The sequence below is a fragment of the Telopea speciosissima genome, chromosome 9 (genome assembly GCF_018873765.1).
Source record: "Telopea speciosissima isolate NSW1024214 ecotype Mountain lineage chromosome 9, Tspe_v1, whole genome shotgun sequence".
In the NCBI taxonomy this organism is placed as follows: domain Eukaryota; kingdom Viridiplantae; phylum Streptophyta; class Magnoliopsida; order Proteales; family Proteaceae; genus Telopea; species Telopea speciosissima.
Window position 1 is genome coordinate 17,587,302 of NC_057924.1, and position 20,308 is coordinate 17,607,609.

General features: G+C 41.5%; 1 protein-coding gene and 1 pseudogene across 1 annotated transcript in view; both read right to left on the bottom strand.

The window, feature by feature from the left end:
- Positions 1–1,354: 1,354 nt before the first annotated feature.
- Positions 1,355–2,518, bottom strand: LOC122638693 (annotated as a pseudogene).
- Positions 2,519–15,024: 12,506 nt separating this feature from the next.
- LOC122640353 (guanylate-binding protein 2-like) overlaps positions 15,025–20,308 on the bottom strand; it is a 68,165-nt gene continuing 62,881 nt past the window's right edge. The window contains exons 10-14 of the mRNA XM_043833516.1: positions 19,470–19,592; positions 17,951–18,036; positions 17,272–17,884; positions 17,057–17,134; positions 15,025–16,397 (exon numbers count right to left, since the gene is read on the bottom strand). Of these exons, the coding sequence (XP_043689451.1) occupies positions 15,357–16,397; positions 17,057–17,134; positions 17,272–17,884; positions 17,951–18,036; positions 19,470–19,592 (1,941 nt within the window). The 3' untranslated portion in view covers positions 15,025–15,356. The remainder of the gene's footprint in view (positions 16,398–17,056; positions 17,135–17,271; positions 17,885–17,950; positions 18,037–19,469; positions 19,593–20,308) is intronic.

Genomic DNA, 20,308 nt, shown 5'->3' on the forward strand with positions numbered 1-20,308 from the left:
ATATGCATGGTAGTTATACGTAGGTTGTTTATTCATGTGGGTATGGTATAGTTATTATCATATGGTAGTAGGGAGTGTAGGGTATTTAGTAATTTCCATGAGTGGTTGTTATCACATGCACGTAGCAGCAATATCTTTGTAGGTAGGAGTATATTGTGAGTGGAGATAGTTATGGGAATGAGGGAAGTTAGTAGGTAGTGGGGTGGGGAAGTTGTGAGAAGTGGAGTAACCGTATGTGGTGGTGTATTAGTCTATTTATTATTTGAAATTGAATGAAGAAGCACCTGATTATCTACCCACAAACATCTCTAATGAGATTGAGGCAAGGCTTCCTCAATAGAGCCTATAGTACCCGTTAAATTCTCATTTTCTCTTCTTCAATCTTAGTTCTCTTCTTCATCAAGATAGGTAACCAGCGTGCGTACGTACCACTAGCACGAGCTAGTGTACATCAACAAGATGAAAAGGAGACAAAAAGGAAGGGAAGTGTGTCTCCCAAATACAAGAATCAACAAAATTTCGGCCATTAGAAGCTAAGTGATCAGCTACAAAATTTTGTTCTCTGTAGACATGACAAAAGGAGATATACTGAAATTTCCTGCTGAGGTGTGTAAACAATCATCAATAATATAAGAGATTCTCCAAGGTGTATCCAGTCTTCTTGTTCAAAAGTTGGAAAGCTAAAGGATTATCACTTTCAACCTCAAGTTGAGTGATACCCTTGGATAGAGCCAAGACCAATGTCATTCTAACTGCCAGAGCTTCAGCAACATAAGCATATGAAATTCCAACATAACCAGCGCAAATCATTATGAAGTTTCCATCACTATTTCAAAAAATACCTCTAGTATTAACTGGGCCAAGGCAACCTATACAAGAATCATCCACATTTACTTTAATAAAAGGGTTTGCCAGAGGTATCCATGTGTTAAGATTGAATATTGATTTCCATTGATTGTTGTCACACGATTACATCAGGATATATAGTTTGGATAAAGTTACATAAGAGTACGAGTTCTATCATAGTTGGTGATTATTGGACAGTGTGAAATAGGATTTGTATTCCTTAGTAAATCAATGTGACATATTACATGTATATATATAGGACTCAAGAGAATCCGATTCCCACATGTGATAATAGGAAAGTCTATATCACATGTGGTGATAAATGGAAAACACAATATTCTTAGGATCAAGTGATACATGGTAAGAGAGATACATGGAAGGAGAAATACAAGGTAGGTATACACATGGTAGGTAGTAAACATAGTAGGTAACATGCAAGGTAAGAGAATGTTGAGGTCCAATATAGCACGTTCTAAATGAGAACGGCTATATTGGTCAATACTCCCCCTCAAGATGAAGATCCAGTGTGGCGGAGCTTTAGCTTGTCCCTCATAAACTGGAATCGTGCGGTTGGTAATGCCTTGATCAACACATCCGCAATCTGATCATGAGTTGAAATAAACTGGACTTGGAGAGCCTTTGCTGCCACCCTCTCACGAACAAAGTGGAAATCTATCTCCACGTGCTTGGTACGTGCATGAAAAATGGGATTGGCTGCCAAGTAAGTAGCACCAATGTTGTAGCACCACAAGATTGGGGCCATTGGTTGGGGAATCCCTAGCTCTTTGAAGAGTCCCTGTAGCCATATCAGTTCTGCTACCGTATTAGCTAGGGCCTTATACTCGGCCTCAGTGGAGGACCGGGATACTGTCTTTTGTTTTCTGGAATTCCAGGAAATGAGATTCGGCCCCAAAAATATCGCATAGGCCCCTGTGGATCGGCGATCAGTTGGACTTCCAGCTCAGTCAGCATCTGTGTATGTTTGTAGGGTCATGGACGAGGACGGTTGAAAATACAAACCATGAGAAATAGTACCCTTGAGGTACCGTAGTATACGTTTTACATTACTCCAATCTTCAGTCGTAGGAGAGTGCATAAACTGACAAACGCGGTTTACTACAAATCCTACATCGAGTCTAGTAAGGGTGACATACTGCAAAGCACCCACTACGGACCTGTACTTGCTGGGATCTGAAAAGGATACACCCCCTGAATCAGAAGTTTTTGTGGATGTAGGCATTGGGGTAGATATGGGTTTACAATCCATCATGCCAGCACGGTCAAGCAAATCAGTGACATATCTCTTTTGTGACAGAACCAGCCCCTGCTTTGTTCGACTGGCTTCAATGCCCAAGAAATAGTGCAATGGGCCTAAGTCTTTTATTGAGAATTCTTGGGCCAGGCTCGCAAGTAGGGCCGGGATGCCTGATTGTGAAGCACCTGTTACCAAAATATCATCCACATACACTAGTACATAAAGAACTGAACCACCCTGGCGAGACATGAATAGCGAAGAGTCAGTCTTAGAACCAACAAACCCAGTAGACAGCAGGAATCTGGATAATCGATTGAACCAGACCCTTGGTGCTTGTTTGAGTCCATACAGGGACCGATGGAGCTTGCATACATGGGCCGAGTGAGCCTTATCTTCAAACCCAGGGGGTTGGGCCATGTAAACCTCTTCGGCCAATTCTCTATGGAGAAAGGCATTTTATACATCTAGTTGCCGGATAGGCCAACCTTTTGATACAGCTAATGAAATCACGGTGCGAATAGTAGGTTGCTTAACCACCGGACTAAAAGTTTCCTCATAATCCACCCCTTGTTGTTGGTGGAACCCTTTAGCCACTAAGCGGGCCTTGTATCTCTGAATGGACCCATCCGCCTTTCTTTTAATTCTGAAAACCCACTTACAGCCCATCAAATTGTGGGTGGGGGATGGATGTACCAAACTCCAAGTGCCATTACGGAGTAAGGCATTAAATTCCTCAGCCATGGCCTGGAGCCATTCAGGTACTTTAATAGCCTGTGAAAAGCAAGTTGGTTCAATCGGTGGAGATGGGGAGGAGGGTAGGCTGTGGAATGCGGTTTTACAGGATCGAAGGTGCATGGTATGATGGGTAGGTGGTGGTGGTGGATTGGGTGGAGGGTTATTTTGGTAAAGGTCCATAATGGAACGGGTCTTACGTGGTGGGGATAGTGGGCTTGCCACCAGGCTTGGGTTGGTGCTAGTGGTTTCGGGTGAGAAAGGTGGGTGTGGTTGTAGAGTTGGTGAGGTTGGTGGTGTGTTGGTTGGTGATACTCTTGGAATGGATTGTACTGGCTGCGGTGGTGGAGCAGCAATAATGGGCGAAACAACCCATGGTTGGGATACCGGCAAGGTCATGCTAGGTGCAGGTGTGGAGTTTGAAAATGGGAAAACGTCCTCTAAAACGGACACATGTCTAAAAACTTGAACTCAGCCAGTTGTTTTATCAAGACAACGATAAGCTAAATAAGAAGGACTGTAGCCCAGAAAGACATATGGGGCTGATCTATAATCCATTTTGTGCGCATTAAAGGGACGTAAGAGAGGATAGCAGAGACATCCAAAAACACACAGAAAAGAGTAATTAGAAACTCGATGAAATAAAAGTTGATAAGGAGAGATCCCCGAAGAAACACGAGAGGGTAAGCGATTGATCAAGAAAATCGCAGTTTCAAAGGTAAAAACCCAATAAATGTGGGGAACCGAAGCATGAGCGAGCAAAGATAGTCCGGTTTCCACAATATGCCTATGTCTGCGTTCAACTGCTCCTTGCTGCTCATGGGTGTGAGGCGCAAAGAGCCTATGTGAAATTCCCACAGATTGAAAAAACTTTGGTAAAGTCTGGAATTCCCCTCCCCAGTCTATTTGGATTGATTTAATTTGACGATCAAACTGACGTTCCACAAGTTTTTGAAACTGTTGTGTTCAAAACTAAAATACTAAAAAACAGAACTGAGAAAACTTGAATGATCTATTGTGATCACCCAGGCACCTATATTTATAATCTTTGGAATATGAAATTACATGACCAAAATACTGACCTAGCCAATACTGACTAGGCGTACATAAACAACTATAAAACATAATACTAAAGCACCCAAAAGACCGAGAATACCCCCACGGTATTCTGGTTTACATTATTCAACACTCCCCCTCAAGTTGGAGCAAATATGTCGATCATGCCCAACTTAACTAGATTAGGGTGAAATAATTTTCCAAGACCCTTGGTGAAGATATCGCAAGTCTGATCCGAAGAAGTCACAAAGGGAATACATATCGCCCATCTTCTAATTTCTCCTTGATGAAATGCCTATCCACCTCAACATGTTTGGTACGGTCATGCTGCACCGGGTTGTGTGCTATACTAATTGCAGCCTTGTTATCGCGAAGACATCATAGGAAGGCGAATAGGTAGACCCAAGTCTTGTAGCAGCCCTTTAAGCCAAAGTAACTCACAAATTCCTTGTGCCATAGCTCGAATTCAGCTTCGGCACTAGAGCGAGCAACTACATTACCCGCTTGCTACGCCGAGGTAACAAGATTTCCACCTACAAAAGAACAATATCCAGAAATGGACTTTCGATCTCTTTGAACCAGCCCAATCAAAGCATCGGTGTATGCCTCTACCCGTAGGTGACCATGTGAGGACAAAGAATGCCCTTTCCAGGAGCGACTTCAAATAATGTAGAATACGAAGAACGCCTCCATATGAGAAGTGTAGGGATCATGCATAAATTGACTCATTGCACTCACGAGCAACAGCAATGTCCTGGACGAGTGTGTGAAAGGTAAATCAGCTTCCCTACAAGTCTTTGGTACCGACCTTTATCAACAGCTCACCCCCATTTTCCTTGAGCGAGCAGTGGGATCCATAGGAGTGTTCGAAGGGTGGCAGCCTAGCAAACCGGTTTCAGCCAACAAGTCTAGGACATACTTTCTTTGGGAGAGAAATATGCCTTCGCGAGATCTGGCCACTTCAATCCCAAGAAAGTATCTTAATTTGCCTAGATCTTTAATCTCAAATTCTGGCCAAGGAAGGTCTTCAACCTGCTCGATCTCATCACCATCATTGCCGTAACCACTATATCATCAACGTAAACTATAAGAACAAAGGAGTTTTCCACCAACCCTCTTGATGAAGAGTGTGTGATCGCATTACCGCTTATAGCCCACTGTAAATCATGGCCTTGTGGAATCTACCAAACCAAGCCCGGGGACGTTTCAGCCCATACGTGCATGCTTCACCGCACACTTTTCCTCTATTATCACAACAAGAGAACCCCGGTGGAATGTCCATGTATACCTCCTCCTCCAAAGTGCTCCATTCGGAAGGCATTTTTAACATCTAGCTGTGTAACTCCCAACCAAGGTTGATTGCACAAGATAACAACACCTGATCGTATTCAACTTTGCAACAGTGCAAAGGTCTCCTGGTAGTCTATGCCGTATGTCCGAGTAAAACCCTTGGCAACTAGCCGTGCCTTATATCTATCCACGGTGCCATCCACCTTCTCGTTTCACCACAAACACCCATTTACATCCAAACTGTTGGAAGATTCCAAAAACTTTGGAACTTTCGTATCATGGGGTAGAACCATATGTATTTAGAATAATCATCTACAAAAATAAGAAAATAACGATGTCCAGCAGGGGATGGGGTAGGTGATGGACCCCACACATCACTAAAAATCAGTTCCAAAGGAAATAAACTACGGGAGAAGGTCTCGCCCAAAGATTGGCGACGGGCCTTTCCCATTTGACAAGCAGTACATAATTTATTGAGAGAATTATTCAATGAAGGTAATTTATTGGATGCCACAATTTGTCGAAGCAACTGCGGATGAGGATGACCGAGACGGGAATGCCAGCCATCAAGAGAGGTTCTAGAAGTGAGATTTGCTTCAGGAGAAATGCGCACAGGAATAGAGTATAGACCGCCCTTACTCGGACTTGATAGGATGATAGTTTTGGTCCGTCGATCCTTCACAAAAAAATAAGAGGGGTGAAATTCGAAAAATACATCATTATCATGAACAAAACGGTAAATAGAGAGAAGGGGTTTCGAAATAGAAGGGACATGTAAAACATGAGACAAAATAAAATTATGTGATGAAGAATGAGAAGGAATAGACGATGTACCAACATGTTCAATGGAACACCCTTACCATTGCCGACCTACAGGGAATCCGTGCCAGTATAGGGATCATAGGTTGATAAGGCATTGAGATTTAGGGTAACATGGTGAGTGGCGCCCGTATCTGGGTACTAGGTTAATTGTTGATTGGGTGTGGGGAGGAGGGGTGGTGCCGATTGGGTAGGGTAATTGGTGTAATGGGCTTCTGGGTTTGTATGTGGTTGATAGGGAAACTGGGCTGATTGACGGGTTGGGAAGATTGGTGGTGGTTTAGGCTTGCTATAACAGCTAATGGTGTCATGAGTATCACGGTTGCACTAGTGGCACCATAACCGAGTGCCCTGAGAATGGCCACGGCCTCCCCTACCACGACCCCCACGACCTCTCCAAGGACCACCCCCTCGGCCAAAGGAAGGGATTCGGGTGTCAAGGGAACCGTTACCATTTTGCACTTGATTGGCAGTGGGGGAACCATTGGAATTTCCAGCATCATTCAGAGAGAGTTTTGACAATTTCGAACTATGCAAAAACTCGTGGCTAAGAAGCATTGCATGGAGGTCATCATAGGGCAAAGGTTCTATCCTTGTTAAAAGAGAGGAAACAATATCATTAAAATTGGATTTCAATCCCTTAAAGACATGGAGATTGAAGGTACTCTGTCTTAGCACATGTCCGGCTGCACTCAATTCTTCAGAAATAGTCTTAGCACGTTGGAGAAAAGCCGAGACAGATTCATCAGGCTTTTGCTCTAACTCTTGCAAAGCCATTGTGAGGGACATATATAATCCGGCTCTTTGATGGGGAAGAAAACACAGTTTTCAAGGTCTCCCAGATTTCTTTGCTTGTGCGCTTCCCGAGGGTCAGTGGAAAGACTTCTTCAGAAAGGGATGAGAGTAAGAGACTACGGAGCAAAGAGTCCTGTCGACGCCATGAAGTTGTAGTAGTTGGGTCATCAAGACATGGAGTACTCCCATCAAGATGACCAAATAGACCTTGGCCATCAAGAATGGGCTCAACATGAGATTGCCAGAAGAGATAGTTCTTGGAGGTGAGCTTCACCGAGATGTAGTGATGTACGTGGTGAAGGGTTGAGTGTCCAATGGGAAGGGTGGTGAGAGCACCATTTCCGTCCAAGGTGGGAGGGGTTGCTTGGGCTGATTCGTTATCTCCAACCATAGAAGAAGTAGAAAAAAAAAAATAAAGAAGAAGAGGGTAAGCTCATTGGAGCACTAATTGGCTCTAGATACCATATTGGACAGTGTGAAATAGGATTTGTATTCCTTAGTAAATCAATGTGACATATTAGATGTATATATATAGGACTCCAGAGAATCCGATTCCCACATGTGATAATAGGAAAGTCTATATCACATGTGGTGATAAATGGAAAACACAATATTCTTAGGATCAAGTGATACATGGTAAGAGAGATACATGGAAGGAGAAATACAAGGTAGGTGTACACATGGTAGGTAGTAAACATAGTAGGTAACATACAAGGCAAGAGAATATTGAGGTCCAATATAGCACGTTCTAAATGAGAACGGCTATATTGGTTAATAGTGATAGAGTTCTAGTGTTATCTCATGTGATTAATAGCTCTTGGTGATAGAGTCCTAGTATTATCGCATGTGATCGATAGGTCTTCTTAGTAGAGTTTGATTCTCTGTAAATTGTATCATCTCATTGAGTTATACTTGGTTAGGCAAGGTGAGAGATAAGGTAGATTGAAATAAGATAAGGTCGACTAGCTTGGGCTCAGCTTGTGGAGAAAATATAGGAAATAAAACTTTCGTTGCTATACCCCCTTAAGGTGGGAATTTGAGTGGTCGAATCTGTAACTTGTCACGAAGAAAGGAGAACCGAGCTGTGCTTAGACCTTTGGTAAGAATGTTTGCAATTTGATCCTTCGTGGAGATAAGCCGGACTTGTAACTCACTGGAGGACCTGTTGTCACGAACGAAATGAAAGTCTATCTCGATGTGTTTGGTGCAGACATGGAACATTGGATTGGCAGAGAGATAAGTCGCACCGATGTTGTCACACCACAAGACAGGTGCATCAGTGATAGGAATGTGGAGTTCACCAAATAGAGTACAAAGCACAAGCGTTAGCGACGATTTTGTATTCTGACTTGGTGGAAGACCGGACCACCATTTTTTATCTTTTGGAGGCCCAAGAGATAAGAATTGGCCCCATATAAATAGCGTAACCACCTATGGATTTACAGTCAGAATTGTCACCAGCCCAATCCACATTTGAAAAGGCCTGAAGTTTAATCGAATCGGACTTTGAAAAGAATAAACCATGGTCACGTGTATACTTGAGGTAGCGTAGGATGCGCCTAACCAAGGTCCAGTGGTCAACCGTGGGAGTGTGCATAAAGCTGAAAATGCAACATCAGGCCGTGTCAATGTTATATACTGCAACACACCAACAATGAAGCGGTTGGTTTGAGGTGGGTTTGTGGGGGAGGCGGGTGGGTGGGTTGGATTGGTGAAAATGGGATGGTTGGGGGGAGGGGTGGCAGTGTAGTAAGCAGTGGGTGCAGGTTATGTGGATAATAGGAGGATTGATGGTGAGAGATGAGGGTGGGGTGGGAAGGAGGGGTAGGCGGTTTTATTGATGGATGAACTATTGTTTGTAAAAGTAGGTTGCTGCTTGATGATTGGTGCATCCATAGATGGTACATAGATTGTGAGCAAAATCGCTAGAGCAGCCAAAACCATAACCACATCCTTAAGTGTTGCTAGGGGCACAGCCAGTGCCACGATTACCCGGAGTTGGTGAGCCACTGTAGCCATGTTGTGAGAGATGAGCAAAAGCACTTGCAGAAGGATAAAAAATGGCACGGCGAGACAGAAGAAGGTACTCATGACTCAAGAGAAGGTTGTGGACGTCTGTGAATGGGATCGGATCTGATCTGGCCATCATAATAGGTACCAATGACTGATACTCTGAGCGAAGAGAATGGAAGATATGTATGTTGAAGTCTTCAAGGGAAGAGGCTTTCTTGCAACAGTGAGTTCATCGGAGAGGGCCTTAGCATGATGAAGAAACTGAGTTACACTTTTATCCGGCTTATGCATGAGATTTTGAAGCGCCACATTAAGAGAGAAAGCGCATAATAGATGCGGAGTTGAAGGCAACATGGAGAGCATCCCAAAGTTATTTGCTTGATGTGCAACCAATGGCTAGGGGAATTGCATCTTCAAATAGTGAGGCAATGAGAAGACTCATTATAGAGGCATCATGTTCACACCAAGTAGTAGCTTGAGCGGGGTCTTAAGAGCATCGTTTATCCCCAATCACATAGTCATAGAGGTGCTGGCCAATGAGATGCGGCACAATTTAGGTCTTCCAATACTCATAATTCTTGGAGGAGAGTTTGAGATGAAGAAAGTGTTGAGCACTGGAGTTGGTGAGGGGAGGGGTTGGGGTGGCAAGAACAGATTATGGTGGTAGCAAGATCGGCCATGGGAGAGGTATGATCGACTATTGAGGAGATAACAAAAAGAAGACAGAAAAAAAAGTTAGGGGAGCTCGTTGGAGCAAAGGGCTCTAGATATCATGTTAAGATTGAATGTTGATTTTCATTGATTGCAATCACACGATTACATCAGAATATATAGTTTGGATAGAGTTACATAAGAGTAGGAGTTCTATCTTGTTGGTGATAGAGTCCTAGTGTTATCACATGTGATTGACAGCTCTTGGTGATAGAGTCCTAGTGTTATCGCATGTGATCGACAGGTCTTCTTGATAGAGTTTGATTCTCTGTAAATCATATCATCTCATAGAGTCATACTTAGTTATGCAAGGTGAGCGATAAAGTCAGTTGAGATAAGATAAGGTTGACCAGCTTGGACTCAGCTTGTGGAGAAAATATAGGAGATAAGACTTCTGTTGATATCATGCAAGAATAGATTGCCTTATATTATCATCTCGATTAGACTTCTAAAAATAATAATAATCTATAGCAAAGATTAAGCTTGATGAATCGAATTGAGATGGAAGTTTGACAACCCTATTAAAAACAACATCATTATATGCAAGCTAAAGATGCTAAGCAATGTTGGTCGTAAGTGCTACAAACCATTTCTTCTGCTGAGGTTTTGCCCGCAAACCAAGAATCAAGGTTAAACAAACTTGAATGGAGGTATTTCCATTGAAAAAAATATAAAAGACCAGAAGATTTCCAAATTGAATTGGAATAAGCACACCAAAGGAAGAGATGATCATAATTAATTGAAAGATAGTTGCAGAAAGGGTATCTTTGAATAAGATTAAAGCCCCAAGAACTTAAGAGCCCAAAATGAGGAACTCGGTCTTTTAAAACTTTCCCTAAGAAAATACAGACTTTGGGAGCCGCATCAATATGCCACAACTTTTGTCATAAAGAATTAACTGTCATCTCATATCCTTATAGACTAATGTGTTAGGTTGAAGCAATAGTGAATGGATCTTTATCGCCCCTAGTACTGGGGGGGTCCTGTGCGCATCGTGCGGGGCAGCACAATCCATGTGTGCACAGTGGGACCCACTGTGCACACACGGATCGTACTGCGCCACACGATGCGCACAGGACCGCCTCCAGTACTGGGGGCGATAATTTTCCATAGTGAATCTTCCATTAGATGTTAAACTCCAAATAGAGATATCTTGAGAACAAGTATATGAGAGTGGGATAGAAATAATATGTTGAACCACATTAGGAGGCCACCATCTATATAAAAGCTCTAAATTCCAAGTGAAGGACAGTGAAAGTGCACCACTAGGAATGTCTGTCTATAGGTTCCATAATGGACGACACATCTAAGCAAAGTCGATATTAATTTACTAATTATCTTTTAAGAAGTTTGTATTCAACTTGGTCAATCAGGGAATGGTGAGAAACATCTCTGCCCTCACCATCGCCTCATTCATCAGTATCAGTCTCAAAGGTCTCAACGAGCCTACGTTCGGGGAAGAAATAGATAGGCGAAAAGCCTGCCATTAGCAAACACACTGCATGTATACCGCATCAACAGAAGGCCAGAGTTTTAGTTCACAACATTGGATTAGGTATTGGCCATTTTTAATTTGATACCAATATGTATTAGTCGTATCAGATGCTTTTGCCCTCAAAGAAATTGATACCAATTACCAACATAGATTTGAACCATTTTACCCTCTATCCATACTATATCATTGATTCTATATCGATCAAGTATCAGTATTAGTGTCAGTTGAGATCGATACAGATCGGGTAAAATGGCAGATCGAATAATGATTCCTAAAACCTTGCAAGGGACCACTCTTACAAACAAGGGGAAAATTGAAAAGGTACTATACTTGACACAAATTTTAAAAAAGACACCAAATTTGGCATAGACCCGTCCATTCTGAGTTTATGCCCGTAGAGCAGGGCCCAACAATTAGTTAGTTCACACTTTTTGACCATTCATTTAGGATGCAAGGCTCTTCTAAGCACCAAATATGCTCGTCTACTGAGGTGTCTTTGTATATGGTCGATATGGTTGGTAATTCTCTAAATTTTAAGGATAGTTTAAAAGGCAGACTGGTGGAATTTTCTTTGGAAACTCAATTTACATTTCAAATTTAAAGTATTTTTTTGGCATGTTTTACATGTAGGAATTCTAGTCAAGGTGACTCTTTCGAAATGGATCCCTATCGAGCCCTATTGTATTCTTTGTGGCTCATGTGTTGAGTCTACCTGACACCTTTTCCTCTCATGTAACTGGTCTAAGCATATCTGGGTTGTTGGTCCTATGGGATTGTGAACATAATTTCTCTCCCACCCATCGATGGAACACTTCTGCATTTCCACCCTCTTTCATAAACATCTTGACAAATTGTCTTTGGACTGTTTTTTTTGTTTTTATAATTACCTGTTATTTTGTTTGGAACAATAGGAACAAGATGGCTAAAGGGTTGGAAAAGCCAGACCCGATTAAGGCCTTGAAGAACATTGAACGATGGATTTGTGATCTGAATATTCTCTCCCTCTCCCCCTTCCTTATCCTCATATTATGTAATTGTTAAACCTCATGACAAGACTATTACTTTTTCTTTTAAACCAAATATTCTCTAGGACCCGGGTTGGCCCCTAGAATTTTATTAGAAATCAAATGGAATCAATGAAAGAAGAAACAAGGGGGGGGGGGACATACCCGCCTTATCCCAACCTGAGTACATAAAGACTCACAAACACACATTGATCAGGCTCACTCCCTTACAAACTCCACCAAAGGATTACTTTCTTAGAATCAAGATCCCAATCGAATCCTTATGTATGATGCAATTGAGCCCAAGAGGAAGAACATGTTTTGAACTAAACAGGGTGTTGTTTGCCGATGTGCAAGCATAATTCACCAGCCAATCCACCGCCCTATTGCCCTCTCTGAAAGTGCATGTAGTTCCAGGCTAAAGAGCAACAATCAATCCTACAATCTCATTGAACCAGTACCATAATTTCCATATGTTGCATCTCCTTGTGTTCACACAATGCACAGTAAAAGCTGAATCCGAACTCACATGGAACTCTCTAAATCCCATTTCCTTGCAAAGCTTGAGACCATCTCTCAAAGCTCTAGATTCTGCACTAGAGTTCGTACAATCCCCATAGAAATTTGCAAAAGCCGCCAAAACATGCCCCTCAATTCCTTATTACTTCCCCTCCTTCCCCTACCCCTGGTTTCCCTTGCAAGCCCCATCTACATTTAGTTAAACTGCATTGAAGGGGGGGGGGGGGCACCAGAAGACAGCAATAGGGGGTTTCCGCCTAGAAGGAATGTGAGAAAGGTTAAAAATCTGGAGAATAAAAAATCTGGTTACTTTATTTTCCCCTGTACATATTCCTATGTTAAACTTTCCTATTTTGATCTACGCATGAATATTTATCTCAGGTCTAAACTCCTCTGGTTGGACATATTGCATTTTGTTAAAAGGAAAACTCACCTTGATCGCTATAGGATACCTAACCATTGATCATTTTTTGGAACTCAAGATTCTTAGCATAACCAGAGGTCTCGAGCATGCTTCTCAGTTGAGATTAGCGGTGAAAGAAGTTTGGTGCACCAACAAGGTGATTCCTAGCTTTCTTCCTGCTCCAACTTAAACAGGAAGGCCGTGGCCTCTTGTTTCTCACTTGAAGATTTACTGACTTTTGCATAGGAATTTCTTTTTGGGTTGCAAAGGAACATTTTATTACCTCTCTGGCCAAAAGGGTGGCCAAATTCGCCTTTAAAAGAAAGGCAAACTTTTGTTCTTCAATCTTTATTTTCTAATTAGTTTTTTTTTTCATCAAAAACAAAAAAAAAGGGACAATAAAAAGGCCACAACAAAGGCAAAGGTAACGCAGTTCATTTTGATCCATACCCATCTCCCTCCAACATAGCTTGTGAAGATGGATTTCGATCCTCTCCAGCACAGACATGCTGGGGATCGCCCAGTGAGGGCTTTCCAACTGATACGTGGGCTGGAAAAACTCCAACAGACAATAATAAAGGGGCACGAAAGAAAAATAAAATGATATTGTTATCAGACCCTAACCCTCCCTTCCCCCCCCCCCCCCCGAATAATTATCACCTCCAATTCGTGGGCACCTCCAATTCATCCAATTCCTCTAATAGGGGGGAGTGGACCCCACTGTGGGCAGTGTTTTCGGGCAGGGGGTAGGGTGGTCCTTTCTTCCCCCATGTGAGGAATTGGAGGGGGCAGCGAATTGGAGGGGATAACGATTCCCCCCCCCCTCACGAATCGGGATTTAGAAATCCTCTATATCGGTTGTAAACATAGGTACCATTGTTGTTATCCTCCTTTCCTTTGTTTTTTTTTTTTCCCCTGGTTTTAATGAGAAGGATTTCCTCCATTGGAGCCCTTAAGTGCTTTGTTCCCTGCGCCTACAAGAGCACAATTCTTGCTCTTGTGTTTGATTTTCTCTCTATGATCATGCTTTGCTATTATGCTTGTGTAAGTCACATTAGCTTAGAAATATCGAGTGAGACCAACAACAGGAATTCTCCAATACTAAAGGGAAGACCTTTTTGTTAAGATCAGATATTGTGATGCAGAAATGCATTATACGGTGGATGACACCAAGGGGCATGAGAGGTCGGGAACAGGTATTGGGAGGGCATTTTGGAACAAACAAAACCTAGGAGGGGTTTGTGAACCGTCCTCTATGGGTGGAGGAAAACCGTCCTACTAGTATTACTTATTGATGTCATAGTTCAAAATCTCAGCACAAGTAAAACACAATCTCCACAGTTGAAACCCCTTCACAAAAGGAATTCTCCAACATTGCAAATTTAAGTTAAAAGACGGCAGTTACAAATGATACGGAGGATTTCTAAATTCGGATTTGTGAGGGGGAGATTGGAGAGCCCTCACTGCGCTGGAGAGGACCCAAATCCTGTGAAGACTAGATTTTGGCTTTGAAATAGCACAATTAGGGCAACTGTGGGATCGGTAGTGTACCCTCACATAATTTGAACTTTACCCCTAACTTAATTAGAAGAAGAAACCACTTTGGAAAACTTGGGAGCATAATCTTAACATTTTATAGATTTAACCTCAAAAAGTTCTTAAGATTTTCGCTTGGAAACAGACTGAGCCTTGAAGCTCCCAATTGGACTACTTAGAACCTAAAATATGTTTAAAATCCCCCAACTCCGCCCTCCCTAAAAAGAGAAAAAAACAGATGGTTAAAACCTTAATCTTAGAACAATAGAAAAACCGGCTAAAATACACTCTTGAATGTTTTAACTTTTATGGTTTCTACAAACAGAAACTCAGTCATGTACACCAAATAAAGGCACTTTGGGTTAGTCGATTCTCGTGCTGTCCTAAACAATTAGCAAAATAAGATCCACCACATATCGCTTGTGCTTCTTCTACATAAAGACTTCATAGGGTCTCCCTTTCCGGTCATGACAAGCTGATGTATGATGACTTAGAATCATGCATCCCTATCCATCAGCCAAGCTAGTAGAACACAACTATGGCATGCTGATGAAGTGAAACTATCCTCTTCCAGCTTTAAGAATCATACCTTCTCAAATGAACCATTCTGGAAGATGCCAATCAAGCAATGCACACAAACATTCCAGACCCAACGACCACACAAAACGAAGTATAAAATAATGAAGCTAATTCTTCTGAATAAATAACCTGCATATCACACTAAAAAAAATTTCCTCTTAACCCTGCACTTGGCTAAGGTGGGACGCTTCCTAAAATGATCCCCATTTGAAGAAACCTCAACTCCTCCCAAGTATGAGTTGATATATCAGTGAATGGTAGATTACAGTGTTGCCCTATACAAGTCTACACTAGAGTCAGGTACTACTTCTGTAGGACATGTTTTTCATATAAAGCAAGTGTGTCCTTCTTGTTGGGATTCTTTAACTGAAGCAGCTCTGCCCCAAAACCATGTTTTGTGAGCTCTTGCTTCAGTTTCAGGACAGTGAACTTGGTATAAACCTCTGACTCATTTTGCTGGCTGTGATTGTTATCCTCGTCAACCTTAAAAACTGAACCCCCATCTTCGCATTGTGTCACCTTCAAAGGGCTGGTTGTGCTCTTTGATCTTTTCCTTTCTCTGATTACGTTGTCAACTCCCATATCTTGGACAGATTCAACTGCTACATCATAGTCTTCGACCCTCAAACGCTTCCCATGTGAAGTAGTCTTGAGCTTACTATCCAACGCTGTTTCATTCAGACGAACTGAAGTCAACTCCTGTTGGAGAAGATCTAATTTACCCTGGGTGGATTGTAGCTGCACCGATAGGGCTTCAGCCCTCCTGCTTGCCTCTGCTCTTGCTGCTCGTTCATTCTCCAGAAGGTTCTCAAGAACCTGAACGGTACTTGCCCTCTGCTCATTGTTTGATTTCAAAAGTGACTCAATTTCCTTCTCCCTCTCTTCAACCCTAGCCTCCAGTAGAGTAACCTTGGACAGGGTATCCATCTCAGAGACACGGAACTTCTCTACTTCATCCACCAGGTCAGCTTTCTGTCTTTCCAGGCTCTCGATGTGCCTTTGAACCCTCTCAATTTGGGCCAATTGTTCCATTGCTAACTTCTGAGATTCACTATTTTCCTTTTGAGCACTGACCGCTTCAGCTCGTGCTTTATCAGCCAGCTCAGTCGCTCTCTTAGCCTCTTTCTCAGCAATTTTGCACCTTTCCTGGACTTCTTCAAACCTTTTCAACTCAGACGAATACTTTTGCTCCAGATGGTTCTTTTCTTGTTCCAGTATCCTGACTTCTCTCTCATATGATTGAACAGTAGCATTCGCGGTATCTAGCTTCTCACCCAACTCTTTGATTTGAAGTTTAAACGCTGATGTTTCCAAGTCATAGCTCTTCAGTTTTGACTCCGCAGCCTGTGCATTGACCACAACACATCAGTATCATTATTAAGTGCACATGCAAGCATACAAGCACAAAACCACAAGCAAGAGAGAGAGATTGTGTGTGTCATCACAAAGTACTTTGCTTGTAAAATGATTGAACAGATCACACCAGAACAGTCATTTATCCCGGGCAACAGATTGAACATGGTTCAAATTCTCAAGAGGGTCAGTTAAACTTGCATCCACTCAGACATGCATCAATTTCCCCTTTCTAAATCTTAGAATCAGATTTGTTTAGAGGCTGGCTTGTGGCTTGTTCACATCAGATCCACAGCCAGGTCCTAGAAAGGTTGGAGTCAATCTATACTAAAAATAAAAAGCTCAGATTGACCTATGAAGCATCTCCAGATAAGGTCTAGTACAATCTGAGTTGGATTTGGTGCCATGCATGGATCGATGCCATATCTGTTAGTGGATATCCAGATATGAACTGGGATCTATACAGACTAAACTCATCTCATGACCTATATGTGGATACATGTAGATCAATTCAAAGGGCAGAACAACACTCATTTAGTACATTTACAATATCATTGTGACCTATCCTACTGTCATGGAGTATGCACAAGATCATCCATTATCAGTGTAGCGGCCAATCAGGGAACATATAATGCCTTAAAAAGGCAAACCTTCAACTCTAAATTCAATGTAATCAATCGCTGCTCATCGTGTTCAATCTTCACTATCTTGTCATTAATTTCCTCTTCCTGAAATCAAGAATGACACCATCGTTAATACTTTCAATCCTCGAGAATTGAAAAGGACAGGATGGTAGCATGAAGGAACAAGAGAGAAACAAAGACACATCCACACACACAGTGAGGGAGGGTGGGAAATGCTTCACCTTTTCAGCCAAAGTGGCTGAGAATTCTTTCCTCAGAGTATCCTCCCTTTGTTGTGTCTGCCTAATTGTCCGTTCCTGCACTGCTGCTGCTTTCTCCAGAGCAGCCTTGGTCTCTCTAACAGCAATGTCAAACTTCCGTTTCCACTCCTCGGCCTCCTCCTGAGCAGACTGAGCATGTTCACGAGCAGCAGCAAGTCTCGCTTCAGCAGCACTGGTCCTGGACCTAAGAACAGATATTTCTGAATGGGCTTGATCTTCCTCAGCTTTTTGCTTTGCAAACATCTGATCATATTTTCTTTTCCATTCCAAGGATTCCATGCTGGCAGAATCCAGCGTTTTTGATAAAGTTGAACACCTCTCCTCCAGTGAGCTACACTTGCTCTGTAAATTTGTAATGCGACTCATATATTCATCAGCAAGCTTCTTCTTATCATTGATGGCATCCTCATAACGCCTCAGATACTCAGCTTTGTGCTTCTCACTTGCTTCCAGTTGCTTGTTAAGCAACCCCAACTTGTCTTCAATTGAGTGGCATTTCAATGTGAGAGCACTCTTCTCCGATCCAATTTGGTTCAACTGCTTCTTCATAAGGTCATGTATTGGACCTTCCAAACTGGAAAGTAAATATCATTAGATAAAATCTATGGTGTAAAGCAAGAGGGAAAAGGTTGAGACAAACCTCTGCTGTAAGAAGCTTGCCAGCTTCTGCCACTTTCCGGGGCCATGAGATGCCTTTCCATATGCAGATACCAGGTCATCAAGAAACTGCAGGAATACCAATCAATAAACAGATCTATTGATAATGAATTAATGAAGGCAAAAAGATTGCCCAATGTCTATGGCACAGCAGCCCACCCAATTTGAGTGAACTGGCAGATGATACAGCAGCTCACAACCATATGGATAGATAAGATCCATCCTATATCAGCCACATGTCAAATTTGGTGGTAAAACCCAATCATGTGGGCCCATTTGATCGGACTATTACCCTTTATTCAATGGTCAATTTATTTAAGCTATTATCTCTAACTTTTAAACTACCTTTTTACCTCATTTCTTTCTTTATATAAAATTAAAATTGGACCAATATTTTATAGGCAAATAGGGAAAGTGGGGCCTACTAGTGAAAAGTTTGAATGCCAGGTGAACTGCCTCGTGGAAGATATAAGTGGGCTGTTGTGCCAAGCTTAGTACAAGAACCATTGTGCTACACCTTCCCATTAATGAATTAAGTTTGAATGCCAGGTGGACTGCCTCGTGGAAGATATAAGTGGGCTGTTGTGCCAAGCCTAGTACAAGAACCATTGTGCTACACCTTCCCATTAATGAATACAAAAAACAAGGCACAAAGAAGTTTTGGGTGGCAATACTACTCACTGTGAAACAAATATGACCCGTTATTCCAAATAATATCCTTATTGTTTTGAATAAGGGTGTCAAAGTTCAGCTTGAACTGGTTTGGCTGACCAAAATGACCGGTTCGGCATGGACCAAACCAAATCTTACTGTTTTGGTTTTGGGTTGAACTCTATGGAACCGGTAAAACCAAAAACCAAACCTGACCAACCAAATGCACCAAACGGAACAAAAAAAATGGACCAAACCTGAAAATAATAAATAAATAAATAAACTGATACCGGACCGGTGATTACCTGATAAGAAACCGAAAACTCAAAAAACCAGAAAGTTCCCATTGATTTCCTTATGAATACATTTAAAACCGAAATCGGATCGGACCAAACCTGATAGTTGCCCAATTACAAACTGATGAGAAACCGAAACCAAACCAACAGATTACCCTTAGTTTTGAACATTCTATAATATCAACAGAAAATCAAAATACCAAACAGAATAATCTGGGTTTCTATCATTACACTCAAATTCTTGATTAATATTTTATTATATTTCTATAAAATAAAACACTTTATAAAAGAATATATAAAGCTTACTTTTAGAATAACGATTTAGATAAGCAATTCTGCAGATGGTCCGAAAATGCATCAAATTAGATCTCTGGTCTTCTCTCGAATTGCAAGTCTCACCATAAATGGGCAAAAAAGAAATTACAAGCATCCCAAATGCCGAAGTATCAGAAAAAGGTATAAACCCAAATAAACGCCGAAGTATCAGAAGAAGGTATAAACCCAAATAATAAGACTATCAATGCACAAAAGGAAAATCCAAATGACAGTGACTACCTTGATTATGTGATCAATTTTTGCATCAGGAATATGACAAGCAGCTCGTAATTTCTTTTGCAGGTTTTGTATAGTTTCTGAACATTTTAAATCAGCCTCCATAAATACATTCCTTTTGTAGTCCTGGATCAGTGACCAATCCAAATAATCAGCACCAGCAACTCAATATCTTGTATATAGGCACATGTATGATTAACAATATAGGTGTAAGAAGATAAGATAAACGAGATATTCAAATCCAATTGAAATGATATTCTGATTAACAACCAATATCCGATTAAAGTATCCAATACATTGAATTTAGAACAGCAAATCTGCTCCTTTAAATATAAAAAAATCGTAATCCCATCAGCCCTTCTTTTTGTGTGTGTGTCATGGAAAAATGTTTCAACCGAGATGTCTCAATTTCACAGGAGTCTAAGATGAGATGTCGAGGGAGTTCAAATAATACCAGGTTTCGAACAAGTTTCAACCGCAACAGTAGTTTCGGTCGAAACTTGGTTGAACCAGGTCTATATATTACTGAGTTTCGATCGAAGCTTTCATATTTCGCACAAGTTTCGACCGAGAGCAAGGGGTTTCAGAGGTTTCGACTATGGTAGGCTGATTTTGGCCCAAAGCTTCGCATTTCTTTGTGTAACTTCTACAGATCCTGCATCTACAAGCTTTATCAAGCATCTTAGAAGAGTGTTTGAACCTTCAATCTCAAAAGTAACAGTGTTCTCTTCCAAAAAATCAAATTTTTTTGTACAATACATGGGAATACATGGTAGAATTCTTTCAAATTTATACATGGTAGGTGAATTATTTTTTAATTTTCTGTTTTATAAAAACTATTT